At 40.5% G+C, this 26194-nt stretch overlaps 2 protein-coding genes across 7 annotated transcripts in view; one reads left to right on the top strand and one right to left on the bottom strand.

Moving 5' to 3' along the window:
• Positions 1-1910: 1910 nt before the first annotated feature.
• Positions 1911-19685, top strand: foxk1 (forkhead box K1). 6 transcript variants are annotated; one of them, XM_044191544.1, is made up of 11 exons: positions 1911-2588; positions 6137-6352; positions 9955-10153; positions 10286-10432; positions 10741-10934; positions 11076-11081; positions 11225-11397; positions 11518-11775; positions 12900-13073; positions 13256-13509; positions 17703-19685. In XM_044191544.1, the coding sequence occupies exons 1-10, from the start codon at positions 2143-2145 to the stop codon at positions 13486-13488; spliced, it is 2046 nt and encodes a 681-aa protein (XP_044047479.1). In that variant the 5' UTR covers positions 1911-2142; the 3' UTR covers positions 13489-13509; positions 17703-19685. The 6 variants fall into 6 exon arrangements, with proteins under 6 accessions (XP_044047479.1, XP_044047481.1, XP_044047480.1 ...); XM_044191546.1 differs by having other exon boundaries at positions 18077-18211; XM_044191545.1 differs by lacking the exon at positions 17703-19685 and adding an exon at positions 16140-17304.
• Positions 18135-26194, bottom strand: part of radil (Ras association and DIL domains) — a 26653-nt gene continuing 18593 nt past the window's right edge. The window contains 8 exon segments of the mRNA XM_044191542.1: positions 18135-18276; positions 18535-18674; positions 19752-19804; positions 22156-22486; positions 23147-23373; positions 24962-25112; positions 25762-25781; positions 25784-25933. Coding sequence (XP_044047477.1) covers positions 18177-18276; positions 18535-18674; positions 19752-19804; positions 22156-22486; positions 23147-23373; positions 24962-25112; positions 25762-25781; positions 25784-25933 — 1172 coding nt within the window. The 3' untranslated portion in view covers positions 18135-18176.

Raw genomic sequence — 26194 nt, 5'->3', positions numbered from 1 at the left:
TAAATCATTAAAATAGTTAAAAGGAAAAGCAGTAAATCCTCACTTTTGAGAAGCTGGAACGATGAAATATTTTTGCATGAAAAATGACTGAAACGATTATCAAAATAGTTGGCAATTAATTAATTAGTTAGTCAGTAGACTGATTAATCGACTAATTGTTTCAGCAGTACTTGTATATACTGTCGGGTAGTTTAATTTATAACAAAACATATTTTATAAGCTCTTCATATGTTTTGTTTACAAAGTAACTAGTAACTTAATTGATCAAATAATTGCAGTGAAGTAAAAAGTACAATATTTCCCTCTGAATTGTTGCGGAGTAGAAGTAGAAAGTTGCATGAAAAGAAAATACTCAAGTACAAATTCCTCAAATCAGTTTGTGAGGGTTCATTCAGATATCAGTGAGTTAATTTTTGACCAGGTAGTTCAGTAATAGTGCATTAAGTGGCCCACTGTTTTTACGTTGTAATTACTGTGTGTGCCAACTCAACAGCGCACTCGTGTGGATGGTCTGGTTTCATTTATTGCCCATGTGCTCCTGCTCCTCCACAGATCCATTATCCGAGTTTTTCAACCATCTTGTTCTTTCCATGTTTATAAACAGAGGGTAAAGAGTCAAAAAAAAAAAAAAGACAGAAAAAAATCTGAGGTGCGCAAACCAGCTACATTGCAGACACCACATGTTCTTAAGGCTGAGACTGAGAAACAGCTTATCTGCTGAAAATAGATGAAATCTGTGATATTACACCAAACCTGTCAATTAAATGCACCATTTTTATTTATAACAACATAATGAACTGTAATCCCTATGGATATGTTTTTAGTGGCTGCAACCTGTGTGATTCATCATTTTAGCTTTTATATACATTTTCTGTTTAATTCACAGAGCCAAATGCACTAAATTTAAACGTATTCAGATCCGCAATCCAGGAAAGACAGAAAGTGAAATGATACCACAGCAGATCATAAATCTCGAGATACTTCTAAACTCAACCTCGTTTCCTGGTGTGACGACGTGAACTGTAGCCTATAGAGCAAGGTGCCCAGATGTGGCGTTCAGGGACGAGAACCTGCAGCCTTGACGGCCTAATTTTGTCCTCTTTTCTGCTGTCATCGTTTGCTGTCCCGTGTCAGTGACCGGTATCAGAACCACAATCATCTTTATTGGCCAAGTAATTTGACTCCGTTTCTTTCATTGCTCTCAATGTTCTTACACAGAAATAGACATAACAGCAACAAGGAAAACAAAGCTGAACAAATAAAGGTAAAAGAATAGACAGGACTATTATGTACACAAGTATGTGGGAAATATGTATGTCTGTTTCTATTTCTACTGTCAACATTGTTAGTATCTCATATTTTTGAGGTATCATTGCCTAACATGGATTTTCTCGACTCCTCTCTGCAATTGCAACATAATCTGTGACTCATTTAGCATCCTTTCTCTTATGCACTTTTATTTCCGTTTATTTAATTTGAGGCACTGTTACAGCACTATTAATCGTGTCTCTTATTTTTTGTCTAATTTATTTAATCTCATTTTATTTTAGTTGATTTTATTTTCCTATTTATTTGTATAGCACCTTTTTAAAACACATAAACAATTTAAAGCACTTTACAAAAGGCAAAAAACAAACAATGAACTTGCCTTGCCGCTCATGTTATTTTAACAAACCAAAAGGACGCGATAATAATCATATACACTCAGTCTAGTGTATAACCAGCCCAAAACAATCTGTACACTTGGGATCAAGCAGACCTCAGAAATCGTTTATGTTTATAGAAAAATGGACGCTCCTCCTATACTAAATGTAAACGTTGTAGCTTGGAGAAGAAATGTAAACGTGATTTTGTTGAATGGGCTACATGAATTGGCTATATGTCAGTTAGAGTAAGTTCTGCATTGTATATACGCTGTAACAGTTTAGTCGAGCAGTTTACGAGGAGGCCTTGAACGCAGCACCCGTCCGGTTCCTGCAGGTACTCCGGTCCCGTTCTTGCGCCGACCCAGACTCCATGTTGTTCCGACAGCCACGGAGCGAACAAGTGCCCTGGACGAAAACTCTCACGTTGCAACTCTGTGTGTGCGAGAAGTGAAGTGAAGTGTGTGTGCGTGTGATTGTGTTGACCCTCCGAAAGAAGATGGCAGACTACCGGGACGACACCGGAGCTCGAGCCCTGCTTGCTTTACAGTCGGCACCGTGCAGTCCCGTGCGCGTCGCAATGACCTCGCACGCCTATCACCAGCCCTCGCTCGCCCTCTTGGGTCCTCCGATGATGGAAGCCCGTGCCGAAGCCGGGATTCTTCCCGTGCGCCTCGCTTGCCCTCCTTCGCAGGCCCTGGCCAGACTCGAGGGCCGGGACTTTGAGTTTGTCATGCGCCAGAGAACGGTCACCATAGGCCGGAACTCGTCTCACGGCTCCGTGGACATCAACATGGGTCACTCGAGCTTCATTTCACGGCGACACCTGCAGATCACCTACGACGAGGCGAACGGTTTCTCCCTCCGGTGCTTGGGCAAGAATGGCGTGTTTGTTGACGGGGTGTTCCAGCGGAGAGCGGCGCCGCCGCTGCAGTTACCCAGAGAGTGAGTACAGTCAGTTAGCATAGCCGCTACCGACAGGCTAATTATGGTAACACGGTGGCTGGCTGTTGCAGGGCTACCCAAACTAAAATTAATTTAAAGCTTTCACATACCGATGGCCAAACAGCTTTGGAGCCGATGTCACGATATATTTTGTATCCCCTTTAAAGTCTGTTTCCCTCCTTATTGGACACCTAAGTTAACCGCTTACACAAACTGTAAAAATAACATTATAAAATTGTATGTGGCTATGTGAACACATAACTAAGAACTCTTAATAGTTTTGGTGGATATAGTAGCTTTCTAAATATTTTGACAGGGAGAAAATTAATCACAGACCTCCATATTCAAACGGCCAAACGGGAGACAGATTCTGACGGGGATACAAAGTTTGACATTACACCCCCTAATCAGAGCGGTTTGATTTGGTCTGATCGGGTATAGCTTCGGATAAGTGTACTGTAACCTTTGTTTGGATAGTGAGGCTGTAACATAATAAGCCAATAAATCTCCACTTTAGCTGTGAAATTATAATTGTTATATAATTTGTCTACCCTCCAGGGTAACTTCACCCCACTTTTGTGAATCAGTGAATTAACCTAGCTAGTTTTAGCCGTTAGCAAACTTAGCTTTATTTGGCCTACCGACAAGCCACCGCGCAAGCTAGTTAGCAAATGTAAAAAAAGAAGGTGCCATTGGCTGATATTTCGCACAGAGGCGTGTTGTCACATTGTGGTAGAACTGGCTTTCTAAAATATCCGAACTTCACATGAAAGTCCTTTGGCTGTCGGTAAAAGTCGTGTCTCAACAGTTTTCGGGACGATTTTGTTACCGATATGTTAGCTTGTTGGGAGGCTGTTAGCCAACGTGTCGCCGTCACGTAAACATTAATGTAAACAAACGCACCCCTTACATCTCAGCTCACGAGTTTTGTGTGGACGAGGTGTGTTTGGTTTATATTGAAACTTGAAATGCGTTTTTTATTTTTTGTTATAACAGGGGGCATCTGGTGTTTTTAAATATGGTTTTAGCTTTACTTTTGGTGGACCACTGTCGAGGGTAAATGTTTTGCCTTCACTGGTTCGTTTAATACAGTAGCAAGCTTTAAAACTGAAAACTATGACTTTGTGTGTCTGTTAATCATAGGGTGGAAGAGGAGGTTGGGGGGGTGGGGGTTGTGCCCTTATCCTCTGTGATTGGCTGTCAAGACTGTTTGGGGGTGTGTCGGGCATTGAACAGGAAGTGCAGGCTGAAATGACATCCTCATTGCAGGAGCACATGGAGTAAACACAAGACTTACAAACCAAGGCCATAGCCAACGCAGTCATGTTCTCATGCGTTGTTCTGGCCCTGGGGCCTGTCTCAGGATTACAACGTTAGCTGGGAAACTGTGTGGCGTTAAGACTGGAACCTCTTCAAATGTGGAAGAGGGCATTTAATTATTCATTTTAGTTATCCTGGTACCTTTACAGTACTTATATATGATATAATAGTACACCTTTTAATTGGGTGACACTGCTTAGCAGAAAGACATAATATCAACAAATCTCTGAAGATTGATCTAAGTTGAGTGCAAATACAGCACAATGCCTTCAGTAGAGGCACCTTTGGCTAAAATTACAGCTTTGAATCTGTGTGGTTTAGTCTGTCATCTTGATTCATCTGGAGAATGCCAAATGTTCCCAGGTTGTTTTTTTTTTGGTTTTTTTTAAATTGTTTTTACAGAACTGCTCAAGCTCTGTCAAGTTTCACTGGGAGCCTGAGTGAGCAGCAATTTTCAAGTCCTGCCACAAATTTCAGATATCAACTGAGGCTTGGACTCTGACTTGACCGCTTCAGGGCATTAACATTGTTGTTATTCCTGTGTGGGTTTGTCGTAATGTTTGGGGTCATTGTCTTGCTGTAAAATACATCTTCTCCCAAGTCATAGTTCTTTTGCAGGCTCCAGCAGATTTTCTCCATGACTTGTATTTTGTTGCTTTTTTTTTTTAACCCTCTATCTTCTCAAGCGGTCGATGGTCTGCAGCAGTGAAGCATTCACACAGTATAACGTTGGGCATTATGTGTTTCCGGTGATGTGCAGGACCCAGTGTGATGGCAAAGAAGCTTAATTTTGGTCCCATTAGACCACTGAGCCTTCCTCGTCTTTGTCTCGGAGTCTCTCACATGCTCTCTAGCAAACACTATTCAAAATGTCATGTGAGTTCTTTTGAACAGTGGCTTTCTCTTTGCTAATCTGGCATATAGCTGAGACTGGTGAAGGAAATAAGCAAAAGTTGTTGCATGCACAGTCTCTTCATCTCAGCTACAGATCCCCGAAGCTCCTACAGAGTTGCCACAGGCCTCTTTCCTCCTGCACTAGTGTTATTCTTGCATGGATACTCAGTTGTTGAAGATGGCCTGCTCTAGGCAGAGACAGCTGTGAGCAGACTGTTCATGGATCCAGTATTGGATTGGCAGCTGCTATTTTTCAGGAGACAAATTACAGAGAAAAGATGTAACGTTTCTTCCATATTTTTATCATAGACTGGTCTTAGTGTCTGAAACTGCTTACAGCACGTTTGTGGTCCTGTGTGGATGTTTTTTTTTTTTTCGTTTGTTGGTCTCCACAGGGAGGTCTGAGTCTGAGCTCAGCACCCCTAGAATTAGTAGGGATTCAGTTTCTTGCTCAAAGATGTAATCATCATATTTGGGCAGATAGGGTGGTTGCAGTCACAAAGGCTCAACTACGCTGAATATACGACCTTGCTGCCTGTACCTGCTAGGAAGAAATAAAACTACTTACATTAGTCATTAAGGTTCCTTTGTAAAACATTTACGCAATCCCTCACATGCATAATTGTTTTCAAGGGTTTTGTTTAAGCTTGAACTTGGACCTGGACTGATCCTTTTTTTATTGAGGCAGTTGTCCAGACCTGCTAAAAGAAGAGGAAATACACCAGCCTATTTTTTTGTACACCAAAGGTGTTGACTCAAGATATTGTTTATATTATAAACAAAGTCCTACAGTTAAAGGGGAAGTGTCATTGCTTAATGATATGATTTAATATTTCTAAATAAAAGAAGATTCACACTGGACATGTGCAAGCTTTTTGTCTCTTCTGTAACTTAAAACATAATAAGAAGATTTCGAGTTCATTATTGACCTTGGAAACAATAGTTGACAAAACATTCTCACCCCATGTCCATTTAGTAGCTGTTCTCTAGGTTTCGATTGTATCACATGATCTTCCTCAGCAGATAGCGTTTGCCTAGTTGTCATGGTACTGTAAATGTTCGAATTTCCATTTTCCCGAGCCTTTAAAGTACTCAGAAAAATGGAAATTTGAATATGTACATGTCTTTGACAACTGGGCAAACTCCATCTTCTAAGGAAGAGCATGTGATATGATTAAAAGCTCCAGAACAGTCACTATAAAATAATATGTTATAATGCTTATCTGTCGAGCATTGAATAGGAGAGAAGGCACTAATCAACCTTTGTCTCTGCGTCTCTTTTCTTCTGTCCTGTGGCTTCCACCATCTCTCCCTCCTGCTGTCCTGCTCTCTAGGTGTGTGTTTCGTTTTCCCAGTACGGTTATCAAGATCCAGTTTATGTCACTCCTGGAGCCCGAGGATCAAAGAGAGAGGGAGCAGCCCTCTCTTCCCCCTCGCCCGCTTCTGCCCCACATTTCCCCCCTCAAAATCAGCATTCCCACAATGCAGCAGCACGAAGAGCACATCAGGGCGTTTGGCTCTCCGCTGCCCTCGCCCACAGGCACTCTCAGGTAAGGAGAGACCCACAGACACACGCAATGACATGAACCCCAACAGCTATACATTTCTAAATGTAAACACAACATGTAATATACACACTAAATGCAAGACTGTCCAGATTAGGCAGAATGAGTCAGTGTTTTTACTTGTAAAGTATTTGGAAGCTGTTTCTTGTAAACACATTTTCAGTTCATTGGTGTGACTATTTAAGCTCAAGGCTAAGCTTGCTGAGCTTTAATCTCAAATCAATAATTTGATTAATCTACTGACAGAAAATTAATTGACAATTTTATTTTTTAGTTTGATTGTATAAACCAAAACACCAACCACTCCCTGATTCTAGCTTCGTCAGTTTCAGGATTTGCTAATTTTCTTTGCCTCCTGTGATCAGCATTTTCTTTGACTTTTTAAACATAGACCAAGTGATTAATTTACAAAATAAGTGGCAGATTTAGCAATAATGAAAATAATTGTTTGTTGCAGCCCTAATATAAATTAAATCATGCTGTTTATAAAGATGTGCACTATCAATTAAATGTCAGTATATTACATTTTACACTTTTATGTAAGTGCTTGTCTTTTTGTTTTGGCAAGGTAGGAGGTTGCTTGTTTTTCAAACTGCACATCAGTAATAGAGGGAAATTCACCTGGACTGAAAACCTATTTACAAAACAGCACTTTATATCTCAGTTGTGTCGTTGCATGTCGTATGATAGATTATAGTGTTTTAGGTTTGTCAGAATATATGAGCTATTTACCTTTTCAACTTGTCTTTGGTCTGTGCATGTTTGTTTATGTGTATGCCGTCATCTGTGTGGATTTGTAAACATGTGAGGCTTAATTTCCTTTTGTTTGACTCATGTTCATTTGTGACCCAAAGGCTTGCAGTGTTTTTTTCTAACCACATACTAGATCAGGTTATTTTCACTGATAATATCCTTTCTGGTTGAAGGTGTAGTCATCAGCTGTTGCACTGTTTGTGTTGCGATGGAAACCTGCACCCTAATGAGCTGTGATAGCACATGTTTGGACACCACTGCTCTATAAATGTATACAGCATGTGTGACTGGCAAGTGTAGCGGTGCTGAGTGTGCCCTCTGGTGGTCTGTGTTGGTTTTTACATCAAACATCCCCACCAATGTCAGCTTGTGTGCCTTCCTTATATGGAATGGCTGGAGCTTCGAGGTGCGTGATTGGCTATCGGGCAGAATGTTTTGCCTGTAGGCCGTTTTTCCGTCCATTCGTGGTTTCCTTTTTTCAGAGCCCTCCTACCCCTCCCTCTCAGCCCTCAGCTCCTGTTCTCTTGCACGTGGACACACACATAACACACACACAGAGTAAAGACGCTTGCTCATACATCTCTCCACCACTGTGGCCTTTTTCGGGCAGATTGTTGTGCCACCAACCTCAACAGTACCCACATACAGTACATACAACGAAAGAGTATTGTGTAAAAGCACGTGCTCCCACTTAAAACGGCAACAGTGTTTCTTCACAGGGTGATAAGAGTCGCTTTTCCTGTTTGACAACTTAAATGAACTTTATATAATAACATCCTTCTGCCCCTACCAGCATTCACACTTGTAATGCTGGTCCATGTACACATGGACGCAGAGAGGGTGAAATGGTTAACAGTGTCAGAGGAAAGCAAAGACAACCCTTGCACCCTCATGGAGACTAACTTTTTACATCGGTGGCACTGGCGCGCCTAACTTTTTCATTTAGGTGCACCAGTAGTATAATTTAGGAGCACCCAATAATACATTTTAATATTGGTAATTTCTTAACACCATGTAAATGATAGTAAAAAAGAATAAAGTTTTTATTTATTTATTGGACTTGAATTTAGTAAAAGGCAGCTCTTCTTTGGCTATATTATGTGGAGTGGTAAATTTTATTATAATTTCTGACTCCTCACTGCTTCGGTTTGCTGCTGCCTGGCACTGAAACGCTGCTGTCACGGTACAGGACGTGTTTCTTGGAGACATTTTGCTTTTTAAAAGTTTCATGAAGCCTCTCCCCATTAAGAGAGACGCTGTGCTCATTTACACATGAGCCACAGCAGCGTAACTTCATTGATTATTTAAATCTCCCAACACGTCAGGGTAGAGAATTCTACCTAGAATTTTAAAATAATATTAATGTAGTGGTAATATTAATAAAGTAATAATAATAATAATAATAATAATAATAATAATAATAATAATAATAATAGGAATGATAGTGATAGGAATGATAATAATAGTAATAAGACGAATAATAACTCCTGTTCTGTGTTCTTTTACATATCCAAAAGGTCACACACACAGTCCTGAGCTCCATCACAGCTGCCTAAAAAAATAAAAATAAAAAAATAAATAAATAAAAACCAATTTGAGAAGCTAAAGGTTTAATTCTGTTTCCTCTGTTCTGTCAACTTTTTTAACTACAGTTTTTAAAGTGTTAAGTATGTTGAGTTACAGATACAATTATGTTTTATACTTGTATGTTATACAAGTAATACGTTTTATAATGTTCCTGAGCAACATTAGAAGTTTGTATTCATCTTCATTCATTTTTCAACGTTGAGCTTACAAATCCACTTTCAAAACAGAGCCTGCAGCCTAGTTTCCCCAGCAAAGAAATACAAACATATTCTCTCTCCCTCTGTGTGTGTGTGTGTGTGTGTGTGTGTGTGTGTGTGTGTGTGTGTGTGTGTGTGTGTGTGTGTGTGTGAGACTCTCTCTGTGTCTGCGGTTCTCTGTTGCTAAAGGCAAATCAAAGCACACTGACTCTCCCAGAAACCAGTGTTTGCTTTACTAACAGAAGCAGGTGTGTGTTGTATAACTTCATGGGTTTTCCTTGTGTTCTGTCTCTCAACAGCAGCAGATTAAACCTAGTTAATAATTAACATACTTTTGAGTATTTTTGTACATTGTTGTGTGTTTTTATGATCACTTGCAGTCCTATTAAGATTTCCTGAAAATTCTGAATACATGTTTTTGTAATTTCTTCTATTTATTTTCAGTATTTTCAATTTACATACTGCATTTAGTAATATGTTGAAATTGAAATGTGGAATAGAAATAGCAAAGCTTTACTTGGTTTTCCTGCGCCATTATTAGGCCTTCATACTGTATATTAGTCACCAGTCAGTATTCTCAATCATGTAATGTTTTTTCCCCTTTCTTTTGCACAATTTGCGGTATTAGACTCACTTAACAAAAACAGTTTTCTGCATGTTTGTCCAATGGTTTATTAGTGATTCTAGGATGTTTTCGTCACTAATCTGGGCTGTGTTTAATCTTGACTCATCATCTGTTAACTTGATGTTAAATTAACCTCACCTAAAACATGTTTATGTACACATGATCACATCGGTTCTAGGTTGTATTTGTCCAAAGACAGTAGACCTGTTGTCCCAGGAGCTTTTCAGTTAAAACTGAGCTGCAAAGTGATACCATGAAGCTGTGTAGTGACCATAGCAGCTATGACTAGTATCATTGATTGCTCATTGATAAGGGGATCAAATGAATCTTGCTTATGTTATTTTTACACTGGCAGCTGTATTGCTTTCAGAAGTAGCCTTAAACCCTATAAGCCGTTAACACAGACTCTTTCCTCTCTTCTCCAGTGTTCCTAACTCCTGTCCGGCTAGTCCACGAGGGGCAGGATCATCAGGGTATCGCTATGGACGTAACGTGACCTCTGACCTCCAGTTAGCAGCTGAATATGCTGCTAAGGCCGTTTCTGAGCAGAGACGAAGCATTGCTGAGCAGAGAGGTGGGGGAAGTGAGCAGCGGGGGGAGTCGGCTGGTGGAGACAGCCCCAAGGTGAAGATCCAGTAACATCAAAATGAGTTAATTGCCCCAAAGAACACGTCGTTTTCAACTTTCAAAAAGGTTGGTTGTACAAAATGTGCTTCAGGATGTGTGGATGTTAATACTTGTATCTCGTCCGTCCAGGATGAGTCCAAGCCACCTTATTCCTATGCACAGCTGATCGTCCAGGCCATCTCATCTGCCCCGGACAAACAGCTGACTCTAAGTGGCATCTACGCCCACATCACCAAACACTACCCCTACTATCGCACTGCAGACAAGGGCTGGCAGGTAGGTTCCTTCTGTCTTGAACTGCATGGTAATGGCTTTCCATGGTTTGCCATGACAATCCAAACTTCGCAGCCACACAGTATCGAAGGGTTAGCTTGGTAACATTTAGAAGTTGGTTGTGTGATGAAATCGGAGGGCTTACTAACAGTTATATAGCGACAGCTACTGTTCAGAATAAAATAAATTGTGTCCCGAAGTGTTTGTCCTGTTTAGGGTCATAGGCCATAACATTCAAGTTCTGTGATACTTTCGTTCAACTTGATATTTCTGTGTCTCCAGTGACAAAATACAATTTTACCTCCCTATAGAACTCGATCAGACACAACCTGTCTCTCAACCGCTACTTTCTGAAAGTGGCCCGCTCTCAGGATGAGCCTGGGAAAGGGAGTTTTTGGCGTGTGGATTCTGCTTCTGAGAGCAAGCTGGTGGAGCAAGCCTTCAGGAAAAGACGGCAAAGAGGGGTTGCTTGCTTTAGGACGCCATTTGGACCTCTCTCTTCTAGGTAAATGGATCACCTGTGACCTTCAGCAGCATGAGACTGTCAGTCACACTCAGACACATGCTCTGTCGCTTCTGATTTGACTCAGTTAACCCTTTCTCCCTTCTCTTTGCTTCTGCTCCTGGCTATCACTTGATTGGATAGAACAAAGTAAGTCTAATTTCTAGGTTAATGTATTCAGCAGAAGGTACCGGCAGTGAAGGAGCTCTGTATGTTACTAGAAGTTCTTGATGATTTCTTTGGTCTCTCTCCTTTTGCTTCTGTCTCTCTTCCCTTCATTCCTTCTTTTTCAGAAGTGCCCCTGCATCCCCGACCCACCAGGGACTACTTTCTCCTCCATCCAGCGGGCTGCAGACTCCTGAATGTCTGAGCAGGGAGGGCTCTCCTATCTCCCATGACCACCATGAACAGCTGGCTAACAAACTGGCATCTGTACCTGAGTATAGGTACTCTCAGAGTGCCCCAGGTGAGCCTGCACGCAGGAACACATAAATGCACACAAAATACGTTCAAAGACACACACAAGAAGGCTTCCATGTACACTATAAAACAGGTGAAATTGTTGTTTGCGTCTGTCTCTGCATAGGCTCTCCAGTCAGTGCTCAGCATGTCATCATGGCTGCACCCCCTCACCCAACTGTCATGCCCTCAGGCCCGGGGAAAGCCCTTGCTTTAGTTCCAGGTGGTGGCGGCCAAGTCCAGCCTATCCACGTGCTCCAGAACCCCCCTCAGTCCTCTGTCACCATGGTGCGGGTGGTTACCAGCGGCCCTCTAACTTCCAACCCTCCGAATGGGTACAGCGCCCCCTCTGTTGGAGGAGCAGAGGGCAACAGTGAGCTCAGAGGTACAGCCATGGGAATTTCTTTTAGAAGTGTTGTCATACTCTATTGTTGTTTTGCATTTTCTGCAGTATTGTGAAGATATTTAAAACAATGTCAGTTTGGTTTTAGTTCCCACACATTTTCTCTGTGAAATGCATGATTGAACTCTGAAGGGACCATAGCAAACAGACTGACCGGATGTCTGTCAGTTTAGTAATTGTGACACTTTGTATTATAACTATCAATAATAGATCTAAGTTGGGACTTCTCAAAGAATTGAACTGCAGATCATTATTGACTGGACTGTGTGTCACTTATTTGATTACTTATTTGATATACAGTATTTTCTTGTGTTTGAATGTTACTAGTGTGATTGAACATATCCACATACCTGTTAACAACAAGTTGTCACTGTCAGTCAGTGATTGGAGCGGGTTATCCCTTATACAGGGGTTGTTCTCAAAGTTTGCAAAATATAAGGAAAGTTGATCAAGAGAACAGAGGCACAAGTTACTAATGTTGAATGTGTAACCTTAATTATGAACATTTTATCTCATGAAAAACTACTGTAGAGCCTTATGTGAAGCAGAATTTATCGAAAAGTCAAACATCCCTGTGTGCACAGTTACATTCAGGAACATTACAATTTGCTATAGAAACAGGTCTCCCTGAAGAGAGAAGACTTTGTTATGGGATGTAAGCGAGATTGAATATGAAGTTCATTTCATGTTTTATTGCTCATTATATGATGATTTAAGAGCTACACTTTTTTGTTCTTCTGGATGAATGTTGATAATAAACTTCAGCTCTGTTTTAGGAAGGGAATCTTTTTTTGTGGCAGATTTTATTTGTCGAGCTTGTGTCAGAGGACAAAGTTCTACATTTACAATATGTTATATGTAAGAAGTTATGTTCATGTCTGATATGTTTCACCATAGCATTGGTATTTTTGGTGCCTTTAAAGTCCACATGGGCTCCCAATTTGGATGTGCATGACACAATAAATAACATAACTAACATAATCTAACCAAATTTGATAAATATTCCCTATCTTTGAGTTTTGTGATCAAACGTGCACTTCCATAAATATTAGTTACAGTTAGTTTTGCTTTTACATGTTTGAATTGTGTGTTTGTGTTTCTTTCAGAAGCCCAGCTGAACAGAGAGCGAGTGATCCAGACTGTGGACAGTGCGGTGCAAGGCGGGGATGGTAGGAACTTCACCCCAGGTTTACATCAACTTCCTGTTCGTCCTGTTACCCAGAATGGCAAACACACCACTGCTGTTGTTGCCACAGCAACCAGCCTTGCTAATGCATCTGGTAAGATTTTTCAGCAATCACTGCCTTATACATTGACCAGTCACAATGATGAATATAGATTGTTTTTGCTTAAAAAGATGGGGCTAGAAAATATACTCAAGCGACATGCAGTGTTTATTTATATTCAGTGGATTAAGGCGTGTAGATACTTACCTTTCATTTTCTCTTAATTTCCTCTCCAGGCCTGAGTAGTCCTCTCCAGATCTTGGCTGCCCAGGCTTCCAGCTCCCCTCCAGTGCTGGTGAGCAGACAGCCAAGTGCAGAAACCTTAGCTGAGCAGCCAGGTGAGCCCCAGGCCAAGCGGCCAAAGATGGAGGATGAGGGCTTGACTGAATCTGCTCAGCATCACGTCACACCTGCCCAGCAGCCTGTCATCGTTGCCATGGCATCACAAACCCACGACCCTAGGAAGTAAAATCCAGGGTCTCTTAACCAGGTACCCAGTGGACAGCCTCCTTATCGTCCCCTAACTGCTTCGCCTTTTATACACATTTGATATGACTGCAGCCGACATGGCCAAAAAATGTACAGGCAGCCTCTCTCAACAGAAGGGAATTCAATTGTAAGGAACATATATTTTGGTCAAAAATAGATGAAAACTTTCAAATACATTCTGAATGTAAAAAGCAAGTAAATCTTTCAGGACTTTTTCAGCTTTACAGTCTTTTTCATCCATCATTCACTGACAACACAAACAAGTAAGGACATTAAGCTTCTGAGAGCATTATGCATATTAAAATCATTTCAGCACTACTTTTACTATGTGAATGTTGGATAATATCTCAGATAGAACCTTTCCTGTAGTTGATGGATCAGATGCATCAGTCACTCAGGCCAAAGAACTCACCTCTCCTGCACTTCTGATTAGAGTCACTGCCTGATTTTTAAAATGGGAATGTGTGTTCAGAGATTTGAAATAGCCAGCATTTACAGAAGAAACTGTGATGATCAGAGTTGATATATTGTGTAGTTTCACACAGTTGTGGACAGAAGGAGAGAGAGGACTTAGCTGCATATACCCAGACCAGGTTGATGGGGCTTGGGAGACTGTTAAGAATGATTGTACTCTTCCTAAGGCAACCCTTACAAAAAAAACAGGTTGTCTCTCTTAGAAAAGAAATGAAAGATGTTAATATTAAGGCCTAGAGCAGAATGTGAGACTTCTCTTCTTCTTGCCTTCTCTGTAAAACACAAAAAGAAAGGGGTATTGTTTTGGAAGAGCTAGGAGGAAATCCAGGAATAAAAACCAGGACTTTGCAGTTTTCGCTTCACTTTAGCTCAGTTTGGTTTATCAGTGTGGAGCTGCCCAGATTCATATGCTCAGATGATCTGGGTGACTGGACAGCAGAGTTGGAGCAGAGAAGGGCAAAAGAAGACGCAACTATTTGGAGTTGATTGAAGTGGAGCTAACCTAATGTAGACAAACTGATTGTTGTTTAATTTTTTTTCTTGTTTCAGTAGTGGTAAAAGGAGAAATGGAACAGCCTGTGCGTACAGTTTTGTTTGTCTTAGCACAGAAAAGCATTATTGTAATAATCCTAAAAGCCTTAAATATGTCTTTTTTTTTTGGTCATTTTATTTTAACCTTTAGACAGCTTTACCTTTTTAGATTGTTTAACACAGCGCTTCTTTAACATTACATGATCTGCAACACTACAATGGTGACAGTTATGTTGCATCAGTAGACTTGTATCAGTTTTATCAGAGGAAGGGCGGGACCAACACATGACCACAAATTTCAACTGCTCTCTTGTTTTGTTTTTTTCTTTCTGTATGGTACTTTTGACATCTTTCTACTCTTGGCTCCTCACTCTTTTGCTTTCAATTTCCCTTAAATGCATTAACCTTTTTTCCCCCTCTCTTTCTCCCAATCTACCTCTTCCCCTCTTCTCAGTGAGCAGTTTCTTTTTTTTGCTGTCTCTACAGAGACATCAAGCTGTTGGCAATTCCTGTCGTAGACACTGCCTTAATTAGATATTATATAGAACTCCCCCTCTCATTTATTCTCACTCTGCCTTTAGCTTTTCCGAATGTCCTCGCACAGGCCTCATTTTTAGCTGGCACAATTCAGGCACAATTTGCGCAAGATTTCAGAGATTGTTGTTGCACATTATCAGAAAAAAAAAAAAAAGCGTAATGATTGTATGCTGCTCTATCTGCTAAATGACAAAGCTATTTAGAAGGTTTTTTTTCTTATTTTGAAAAAAAAAAGAAAAAATATTTTGCTATATGTAAAAACAGCTGTCATCAATACGTAAACATTCTGGAAATAGAGAAGTATATGTATTTTTAAATGTTCCTGTTTGTGATTTGTTAAAATGTGTAGCACAAATTAAAATTCCTCATTGACTTAAATATTTCATTGTCTCCTCATGTGGCCAAGTGTCAGCCATGTTGGGTAAGAGAAGTTCTTGTTTACATTTGGTGAATTTGGGGTTGAAAGCAGAAAAATGCAAGTATCCAACAATCTTTATTCTTAAGTACCATCATTTTTAACAGTATAAATAGTGAACAAAGAATAGACATGCATATCAATGTCATACAAACCTGGAAACGCACAAAAATAAAATGTTATTGCAAAGAAATTAACAGAATCAAAACTGGAAAGTAAAACAAAGCTGATGGGGAAAAAAAGAAACGTTTGAACTGATTAACCATAGGGTATAAGAAATTAAAATATCAGTAACAATAATAGGAAATGCCAGCAATTGTTAAAATTAATGCTGAAACAATCAATTAGTCCATCGTTTTGGTAATTTATCAGGTAAAAATGTTCACTAGTTCAACTTTCTCAAATACAGCATGTGGGTTTGATATTTTTTTTAAATATATATTTGTGAATTTAATCTTTGCGGTTTTGACCTTTGGCTGGACAAAACAAGCTACACATTGTTCTTAAATTTTCTGACATTTTACAGACTAAATAACGACAGATTAATCAATAATGAAAATAATCGTAGTTGCAGCCCTAGTAAACGTTAAAGACAGTTGCCCTGCAGTCCTCTTATTCAGAGAGCCAATGAACATCTCGATCTGCAGCTGTGCGATGTTTTCTTCTTTCTGCAGAGGGACTGGTCACAGGCTGGCAGAGGGTCAGTGCTCCTGATATGAGATCCAGGGCGTCCCAGGGGAGCTCTACAGAGCGGAGGGCAGAACAGAAGGCCAGGCAGCATAGACCTGACTAAGCATGGCTTTTTTTCTCTTGTAGTGACCTACGTTTTGAATTAAGGACTTTATAAAAGGTGACCTGTTATTGTTCTAGCTGGACCTCTTTTTAAAGGGTCAGTACAGCCAAATTACATAAACACATGTTCTGTCTGGTATCTAGCCATGCAGATAGTTTTGGTTTTACTTTTTTTTCTGCCTCCACCCCAATACAATGAAGGTGAGTGGAATTATTGTGTTTTGTGCTCACAGCATTGAAATGTTACTTGTAAAAAGATCATCAGCAACATCATCTTCCAGAAAAAATGTTCCTGTTACTCTGGATAATCCACAGACCTCACTAGAACTACTTTCTATCAAAGAAATAGTCCTTATGAAAACTATAGTGAGGTCAGTAGATTATCCAGAGCAACTGGGATGGTATGTCTGGAAAGACAACTGCTGTTGAATGTTTTTTAAATGTAATTTGTCAATGATGTGAATAACCACAAACAAAATAACATTCACCTCTATTGTATTGGGTTGGAGGCAGAAACAAGTATCTCAAAATCTAACCAAAACACTCAACTTTCTTCATGGCCAGAGACCACAAGAAGTAAAATATAAATGTTTTTGTAATTTGGGTGTAGTTATCCTTTAAGCGAAAATGCAAAAATTACTGTGTGAACAGTAATATGCAGTTCTGCAGTGCACAAGTTGTATTCCTGTTCATAGGATTTGAAACAAATTAACATTTAGAAAAAAAATACACAACCCATAGCTATATTTCTCTCATTCCAGAAAATTCTGTTTCTTTTTTTCCATCAGTAGGTTTCAGTGTTTACTGAAATGCAGTTTCTCTTTCGAACGTCCAAACAATATGTGACAAAGTGTTTAAATATTTACAAACAACTATTTACACCTCTTAATCAGATACATACAGCATATATTCACAACAAAAGTGTGGTTTATACACACCAGGATTGTGCACCAGAAACTCTGGAGTAAAGCATGTTGATGTTGAGCCGGTAATTAATAAACAATATCCCACAGTAGCTGCACATACCTTGTGCATGCCAAGCCTTAAGAGTTCATCTCTTTTGCAGTAGAGGTAAAGTCCAGTGATGAGGTTAAATGTGAAATGGGAGAGCTGGTCTGTAAGTCTTGACATTCTTGCGTTTGCTTCCTCTGCCTCTTTCACCCACTCTCCGGTACAAAAGTCAACATTCATACACAATTGTTTAGTCTGTTGAGCAGACGGTGATAGTGCTTTGGGAGTTGCTAACAAACGGGTTTATAAAATGTTCCACTCTAAAAGCAGTGTGTAAGACATCCAGCGTTCACTGAGGCTGTCTTCACTTGTTTGTCTGCAAATGCTTTTAGAATTGTAAAGTACATTTTAGAGTCCCTTTGTCTGAGAGCTGGGTAGCTATTTTACCATGCTACTAAATGTCTAACTACTAATACAAATTATTCTAAAAACAGGTGGGAAAAGTCCAATGTGCGCACATGCTCCGAGGGCTGACAGGAGAGAAATTAAAACCCTACAATCTACTGTGCTTTAAACCACAACAGACTGCATACTATCTGGTTAGAACTTGCCCACCTCAAACGCTGATTAATTAGGCAACTTTCCTCGCAGCATATTCCTTTGATGTCGCAGTGGGTTACGGATTCTGTCTGTCACACAAACTCAGTTGGAGTCACCGTGAGGGAAGCAGGTCTGGCAGCTGTGGAGTGGAGTCATGGAGCGTTATCTCCAGTTTGATTGCTTGGCTTTGTGCTATGCTGATGCTAAGTTTCACATTCATATTTCAAGCCACGTATACGGGTGTGTGTTTGTGTACCCTGTTCATCAGTACACACATCTGCATCCCACGTCGTCTTGCTGTCCTACCTCTCCAGTCCTGTGTAATGTGCTGTGCGTGCCTTCGAGGGGCAGCGGCTGCTCAGAGGTGGTCAACAGGAGGAGGCACTGATCTTCTCTGAGACGTCGGGGTCGGACTTGGCTACCAGGAAACGTAGGCGACCTCCTCCAAGACGAATCAGATCCACCGCACTGCAAGGAGCATAGAGGAGGAAGTAGAGAGAGAAAGACAGAGTCCAGTTACATGAAGCTCAGCAGAGACAGAGTAAGGATGAAGGAGCATCACTGTCTGGGCTCGCACCAGTCAATCAAAGTAATCAATTGACAGCCATGGGTATGGTTAACATTGTGGAGAGAAGACTGCTCACTCAATATCACCCAGTAGTATCATTAATCTCCACCAGCCCATTGTTATGGTCACAAACCGCACCACTGGAACATCCTCTGTACCTCTGGTAGTCTGCTCCTATCAGACTGGTCCCGTTCACAGCCAGGATGCGATCTCCGATCCTCAGTCTGCCGTCGGAGGCAGCAGGTCCGTCAGGGATCAGAGTCCGGATGTAAATGCCTGGAGCGTTGAGAGGAGTGTGCTGCAGGAGAGAGAAGTGTTAGAGTATATACAGTATGTATGTGTGCGCGCCACTATCTTTATTTCTTATAGTAAAGATATATAGCTGGCCTGGCAGGTGTTTGTTAAAACTTCTACAGGTCACTTGAAAAGTTACGATCACAACAGTTTAAGTACTAAATCAGGTCTGTGAGGTGTAATCAGCTGCAGGTAACCATAGCAAAAGTACTTCTGCTTCATGCTGTGTTACCACCTACCTCTCGCTGGTAAAAGAAAAGTCTGAGGTAAGCCAAAGATATTCAATTTACAATGACATAAAACAGAAAAGCAGCAATAAGACACTGTCTAGCATTTTTGCTTAATAAATTACTTCAATTGATTATCAAAATTGTAAGCGAATGACTTTCTAAAAAGTTTTTTTTAGTTAATAAATGGATACCAATATGAACACAGCTTTTCTATTCTTCCAGTGTTTAAGTGGCCATGCTATAAGGCTGAGAAATACACTGAGAAATTTACAAAAATAACAGACTAAGCAGAGGAAATGCCTCTTAGCTTCGCATTATAGCATTCTTTGTCCCTGCCTTGTCAATTACTTTTGTATATCAGGACTCCTCATTGTGTATTTCCACTTGCATAACATCAATATTGTGATATGACACTCGCTATCATCTGGGATTTTGGTGCCATAATATTGTGATAAAACATGTAAACTTTTCTATTAAAAATGTAATTAATGGTTTACAACACATTAATGTAGTTTTAAGCTGATATCAAGTCTTTTAAGTGTTTGTTGATGTATTGTCAACAACTTTAACACCTGTGAAGCATTCATAACTGGATGTCTGTATAACACAGTTCTATTTATATAAAATAGGTCTTCATAGGAGAAAAACATACGAGAGTTCCTTAATTGTTGAAAATACTGTACATTAATAAACACTTAATAGCTTTATAGGTGCTTATAACTTTGTTATAGTGTTATAAACAATTATCTTTATATACTGATTATAAATAAAAAGACAAAAACACACTGCTGAAACCTGGACTGATGGGTAAGATAAAATGTAAATCTGTTTTTAAACTTCTGTCTACTCACCAGGCCGTCTATGAGTCCCATTCCCAGTCCGTAGGGTCCCTTGTCCAGTTCCACTACAAACACCACACACAAGTCATCAGGAAGGGGAGGGGCGCCAGGGGAGGATACAGGGAAAGGAAACTCACACCCACTAATACACCCTGCAGAGGACACGGACACCCAAATGCACAAAACACACACGCACACACACACACACAAACAAACAAACAGGGTCTCGCTATGGGGTTGGACAAACATAAGAGGTCTTGCTGTGCAGAAGACACACACACAACAGAGATACTGAGACACATGCAAAAGTGCAGCTACAGAGCTAATCTGACACAAACGTGTGCTTCTGACAAGAGCCTGCAGATGTCACACTTACTACAATGTAAAGACGGCACAGGAGGAGAGTCACTGCTGTCATGTGAGGCACAGAGCAACTAGCTCCAGCATTTCAACTACAGAACTGCACAAAGAAGCACAAATTTAAAGCTGCATTCATTGATTTTTGGCTACTGGGGGACAGAAGAACTCAATAAATCAAACAGAGGGACACAAAACTCAATCACCTTATAAAGCTGTTATTATCAACATGTTAGCAGACAATTGCCTACTTACATATCCAGCGGAGAGAGAACAACATTATCTCCAATTTGAATTGTGTTTCTCTACATTCATGTGATGAATCTAAGTCTAATATTAGTTCTCATTTTGGCTCTGGCTGGGACTTCCAACTCCTGAGAAAAATTATCCCTGTGTTTAGCACATGTTCAACATTCTTCACAAGCTAGTTGCTATATTTGTTTTCCTGCCATTTGGTGCTTGGCAGGCAGCGTACAGCAGGTTTATCACAACTTTTCACAGGAAAAAAAACTGCTTGCTGCAGCTGGAAACGACACTGATGAGAGCACTGAGCCTGAATCAAACAGAAATTGTGTTGTTAAACCAAATGTCTCAGCTAGAAGAAGCTAAAAATCTTTGTTAATGCAGAGTTGGTGATCATTCTTTGAGGTTTATCACTACAAATGACCTCTTTAACATTACTTTAATCCATTAATATAAACAACATTGATGAATGCAGCTTTAAGTGAATTTAGAATGGCACTAATTTTGTTCAGTTGTTATTAATATATGTCCTGCTGTCTTTGAAAATCATTGAGTGAAGAAGCACAACAGAGATTGAGACTGAGCCACATAACAGAAAATGTCCAATGTAAAGTTTCTTCTAGTAGAGTATTTTACATTTTTCACATTGGTCAATTCCAGTGGGAATTTGATGTGTGACACTTTACCAACTTTATCTTCATAATAGCATGCATATGCTGCATAATGTGCAATGTGTTTTTTATGCAGTGTGTATAGTGTATATTGTGTACTGATAACATATTGTGTAGGTATGCACCGATCCGAAATACTGTAACAATTAAAGGGTAATTCTGGTATTTTTAAACCCTTTTTAAAAAAAAAACAAAAAAACAACATATTTTGGGGTCTAAATGACTAAGGTAGGTACAAAAAGTTTTGGAATTGGTCCAGTAGATCGCCTAAAAGTGCTTGTTTTTGCCACTGACAGGCTCAGATTGTTATTCTAAGTGTCTGACAACATTATGGAAAGGATCCCTACAGAGATAGACCTTTTTGTTAAAGAGTAAGATGATATACTGATTCACGTTTCCACCATCGTCTTCCCGCTGCAACTCACCTCTCACGAGATTTCAGAGCTGTCTGTTTCTGGTTAAAAAAACGGATCTTACACTTTTACTGGACGTACTTTTGACGGTGCAATGGCCTTCAAGGATTATGTTGCAGCCACTGTAGCCTGTTTTGCACTGGCTGAGGCGGTCTACTGGACCAATCTCAAAATTTACACAAAACACATTAGTCATTTAAATATGTGAAAGAATATGGCCTAGGTTTAAAAATACCGGAATTACCCTGTTACTGTAAGAATTAATTATTAAGCGCATGGCCATGACATATAATGGTGGTATAAAATTAAGTGTTTTCAGAGCAAACTCTGGCCTCTTGTTATTTTACATAAAAAATATTTCACAGTTCTCTGCAGTGAGATATACAGATTTTAAATTTGGAGAAAAAGGTATCCGAATCGGTGCTGGGAGAGAGAAAGTTGGATCGGTGAATACCTATTATAATGAACTGCAAGGTTTTAAGTTTATGGATTTAAACTCCACATTTGAGGTGAACAAAATAACAAAAACAACATACAATATGTGATTTAGTACAATAGCACTACAAAAAATACTACTTGTGTGAATCTTAAAATGTTCAGTCTTTTTTTATGTTTGTTTTTGTAGAGTCTGTTAGTGTTGGTAATTACACAGTTGTAAATTTAAAGGCCATAGATTGTGATGTTTCTGTGTTCTTGTTATTGTGTCCACCTCCTGTATGTTATTCAGCCTACCCTCCAGTCCGTTGGTGATGAGTCCATTTGTCTTTTTACATTCTGCCACAGTTCTGCTGGTGCAGCCGTTAGTCTGGGTGTTGGGGCCTATGATCGGCCCAGGCCCTCCTCCTCCATCAGGGTACAGCGGGGTGTGGGGAGGGGTCAAGAGGCAGGACGGGTCTGGATTTGCTGTTCGAGGGTGGTGGATGGTGCCATTCCTTCTGAGGCTGTGTGTGTGTGATTGGCCTGAGGGTCTGTCCCGTCCTCTCTCCTCTCCTGTCTCTGCCGTCACCTCGTCCCCAGGACCCCCAGAGCGGGGACTGCTGTGGGCCGGAGGCAACAACTCCCTCTGTGTCGGGATTGAACAGAAAGACAAGAAGACAGTATTTAGACCTCTAAAGTGAGGGTGCAGTGATGAGAAAACGGAAGAAAAATAAATGTTCCGGTTATCTTTCACCTATGAAAAAGCTTTCTTGTTGCAGTACACAAAAAGCTTTGTCCCTAGATAACAGTCCAATTAAAGATGATTAAAGAGATGCATGATTATTTTATAGACAAATTCACCATTTGATATATTTGTGAACGTATATGTGTTTCTGTTTGCGCATGTATGTGTACATATGAGGGTGCAGTAACACTAGGGATTATGGTCTAGTCAGCCGTTCCCACTAATTAGACAGCCTAAAGACTAATCAGATTAGCCATGATTTAACCATGTCTAGGTTTCTGCGAGTGAGTATGTGTGTGCGGGTTGGCTGGAGTAGAGGGTTTTTGTCTTTCATTTATGGGATTACGAGGAACTCCTCAACAACCACAGCTGCTGAGGCACATGGCCTGGATTACTGCTAGGTGTGTGTATCTGACAGTATGCAGTATGCATTTGTGTGTGTGTGAGTGTGAGTGTGAGTGTGAGTGTGAGTGTGAGAGAGAGAGAGAGAGAGAGAGAGAGAGAGAGAGAGAGAGAGAGAGAGAGAGAGAGAGAGAGAGAGAGAGAGAGAGTCTTTCTGACCTGAACGTCAGGCCAATCAGCTGTGTTGGTTCCGTTGGAGTGTGTGTGCACACCGGGAGTGTTGGTGTGTGTTTGTGTCTTGGTGCGTAGCCCCCACAGGTAGTGGCGGATGTATAGCAGCTGTCTGTAGATGCTGTCTTCCACACACTCACTGTCCAGGTCCACTCTGAAGCCGGCGCTGGGCAGCACTATGGGAGGGTGGTTCTCAAAGCTCTCCAGGAGGTCCACTTAACACACACACACACACACACACACACACACACACACAGACTAATGTTAACTCACCTGTACACACATATCATTAAAGGCCTGATCCAGGATTGCTGTACAGCTCTGCCTGTCACGCTTTCAGTTTTGCAGCTTTCTAACCAAAACTCCTTGTACTCTGTAAGCTAACTAGGGCTGCTAGCTGCTAGTTACAGTAGCTACTCAAGTAAGTTCGGGACATAACATTTTAGATATGACAAATTTCTGCTTTGGCAGTATGTGGTGTTTAAATACACTCTAGTATCCTGGCTATGATCAGGTTTTGGAGCATCATAGTTATGTCATATCCTGGTTTCAGAAATCTAGAAAAGCCTGTATCTCGGTTTTAAGAAACCTGAACATGCAAGATGGAGTACTGTTAGAAACCAGGATACTGTGACATTTAGACACCTCATCCAGGCCTCTGATCACTCTGTGCCACGTGTGCAAGTGCACACTCAACTCACATTACATAGTAGTTAGTTCAACAAAAACAAAAATAAAAAGGATGCAATGATGATCTACCATATCTGCTGAAATGAAAGTGAACGTCTGACACTAGTCATGCAGAGGACAGATGGAGAAGCCAATTCCATCAGAGTAGTAAGTACAGCAAAGTTCAGACAGTCAGAAATAAGAGTAGGTTCATGAGGAAACTCAGAAGTGAGAGCGTGACAGATGATCAGAATCTGGATAAGACGAATCATGTGCAGTGTACAATAATATGAATCACTGGGTTTCTTTATGTCCCATTTAGCGTAAATGTGATATTCTGAATGATGAAAACCAAGACATGAATCAGTACCAGGATACTGTGAATGTAAACATACTGATCCTGTAGATGATCTCCCTTCAGAATGTAAACTAATGCAGACTGACATTGACTGCAGCAGATGTCCATGTTCTCATTCATTTGTAATTGTTTGTGCTTAGTCTTCACCTACATCATCCAGGAAGAAGCTGCTCTACAGCCTAATTGACCTTTAGCTTAAAGATCCCCTCCACATGTTTTGAAACATATATGAATGCTCTGCTTTGAATAACAATTTGTGTCTGATATGGTTTTTCCACAAAAAAAGTTCACTTTCTTTACTTACTTACCAGAATCTTTGAATATGCAAATGAAAAGTTTAAGTGCTGGTAACAAGATGTCTCCTACTTCACTGTAAAGTCCATTCTCAGTGCAGTGTACGTGAAGTTTCCACATCACATCTGTGCAAGTTGCATACTGGATCATGATTGGCTGGCAAACTGATTGTGATGTCACAAAATCATACTTGTAGGTGCATTTCTTAAACTCAGATTTAAGATGAGCACAGAGAAACATCCCCGTCAAACTGCACATACATCATTCAATCTGCACAGTGAAGTAATTATAAGCTAAACACATTTCTGAGTGGAGGGGGACTGTAATAGCCTTCCAACATTGAGTGTAAGAAATACAGGCTAGTATATACTGCACTACACTAAACTTTCTCACTTATAACATGAGGGCTTTGTGTTTTGTCAATTCTACAGGCCACGCAAATAAACTCATACTCACTCACGCTCACAAATTCACACATGTACCTGTTCTGTATATATACGCCTCGTCCTCACTGCTGGCTTGCCATGTTGGGACAGGGCCTAGCTCTGCTGTGAGCTGGTACTGGGTAAGGATCCTGTGCAGCTGGACCGGTTTCAGAGTCGGATGCTCACTGGACAAAGCTCGCCAACTCAACTGCACACAGAGAAGAAGAAAAGGAGGGGAGAAATGAATCCTGGGAGGTCCTTTTTTAATACAGCCAAAGCAATCATAGGAGATGTGTGGGCAGTCACACGATGATGCTGACTAAACCTTTTCAAAGACATCAATAGCTGATCAGAGTGACACTCTGAACTTCATGAACAGCAGTTCTGTCCGATGTGTGTAAAACAGCCGAGAAAATTGATTACAGCCAATCAAAGCTTTCCTGTTCTCTATTACCTCTGTTTGAAAGACTACAGTATAATTCAATTTTATTTTATTTATATAGCAATTCATAACAGAAGTTATCTCATTGCGCTCTTCCTATAGATCAGGTCTAGACCGTACTCTTTATAATATTAATTACAGAGACCCAATAAATCCCACCATGAGCAAGCACTTGGCGACAGTGGCAAGGAAAAACTTCAGTATAAAGCATCTCAACGACAGCTACTTTGTAGCTGATAGGCTCCATTGTTTGGGTTGATATTTAACTTGAAACTTAATTTTAATACGTTAAGCTGTTCTGTTTATTTTAAAGTATTGTCACCTAATTAGTGCTAGCTAGTGCTAATCCTGTATAAGACTGTGTATGTGTGTGTGTGTGTGTGTGTGTGTGTGTGTGTGTGTGTGGGGGGGGTACCTGTGTGAGCTGTTGTGGGGTGTGGCCAGTATGGACACAGTGCTGTTGAGTTTGGTGAAGAATTTGTCTGTCAGATGTCCCAGACCAGACCTGCTCGCCCACTCCATGACCATCCGTAAACACGCCTGAATCTGCAACACCTTGGAGCGCTGCAACCAACCCCGAGATGGACCTGCACACACACACACACACACACACACACACACACCAAAGTGATTGTTTCATCAGAGACACTGCAGTAGATTTCTTTTCTAGGTTGTGTGCATGTCTGAGAGAAAGGGAGACTAAAAGTGTGTGACTGCGTTTCTCTGCATGTGTGTGTTGTATGGCAATACAGACATTCATTTTTTAGTAAGTTGATATTGACGTCAATGGAACAATAGCAACAGCCACCAGTCGCCTGCTCCTCGCAGAATACAAATCGACTGCTGCA

This window comes from Siniperca chuatsi, linkage group LG3, assembly GCF_020085105.1.
Source record: "Siniperca chuatsi isolate FFG_IHB_CAS linkage group LG3, ASM2008510v1, whole genome shotgun sequence".
Taxonomy (NCBI): Eukaryota; Metazoa; Chordata; class Actinopteri; order Centrarchiformes; family Sinipercidae; genus Siniperca; species Siniperca chuatsi.
This window is presented reverse-complemented; position numbering and strand designations above follow the sequence as displayed.

Excerpts from the sequence above, each read along its gene's own strand:
- foxk1 (XM_044191544.1), top strand. The coding sequence starts at position 2,143 with ATGGCAGACTACCGGGACGACACCGGAGCTCGAGCCCTGCTTGCTTTA. Across the intron at positions 6,353-9,954 it reads TCGCCCACAGGCACTCTCAG|TGTTCCTAACTCCTGTCCGG; the intron begins GTAAGGAGAGAC and ends TCTCTTCTCCAG. Across the intron at positions 10,154-10,285 it reads CTGGTGGAGACAGCCCCAAG|GATGAGTCCAAGCCACCTTA; the intron begins GTGAAGATCCAG and ends TCGTCCGTCCAG.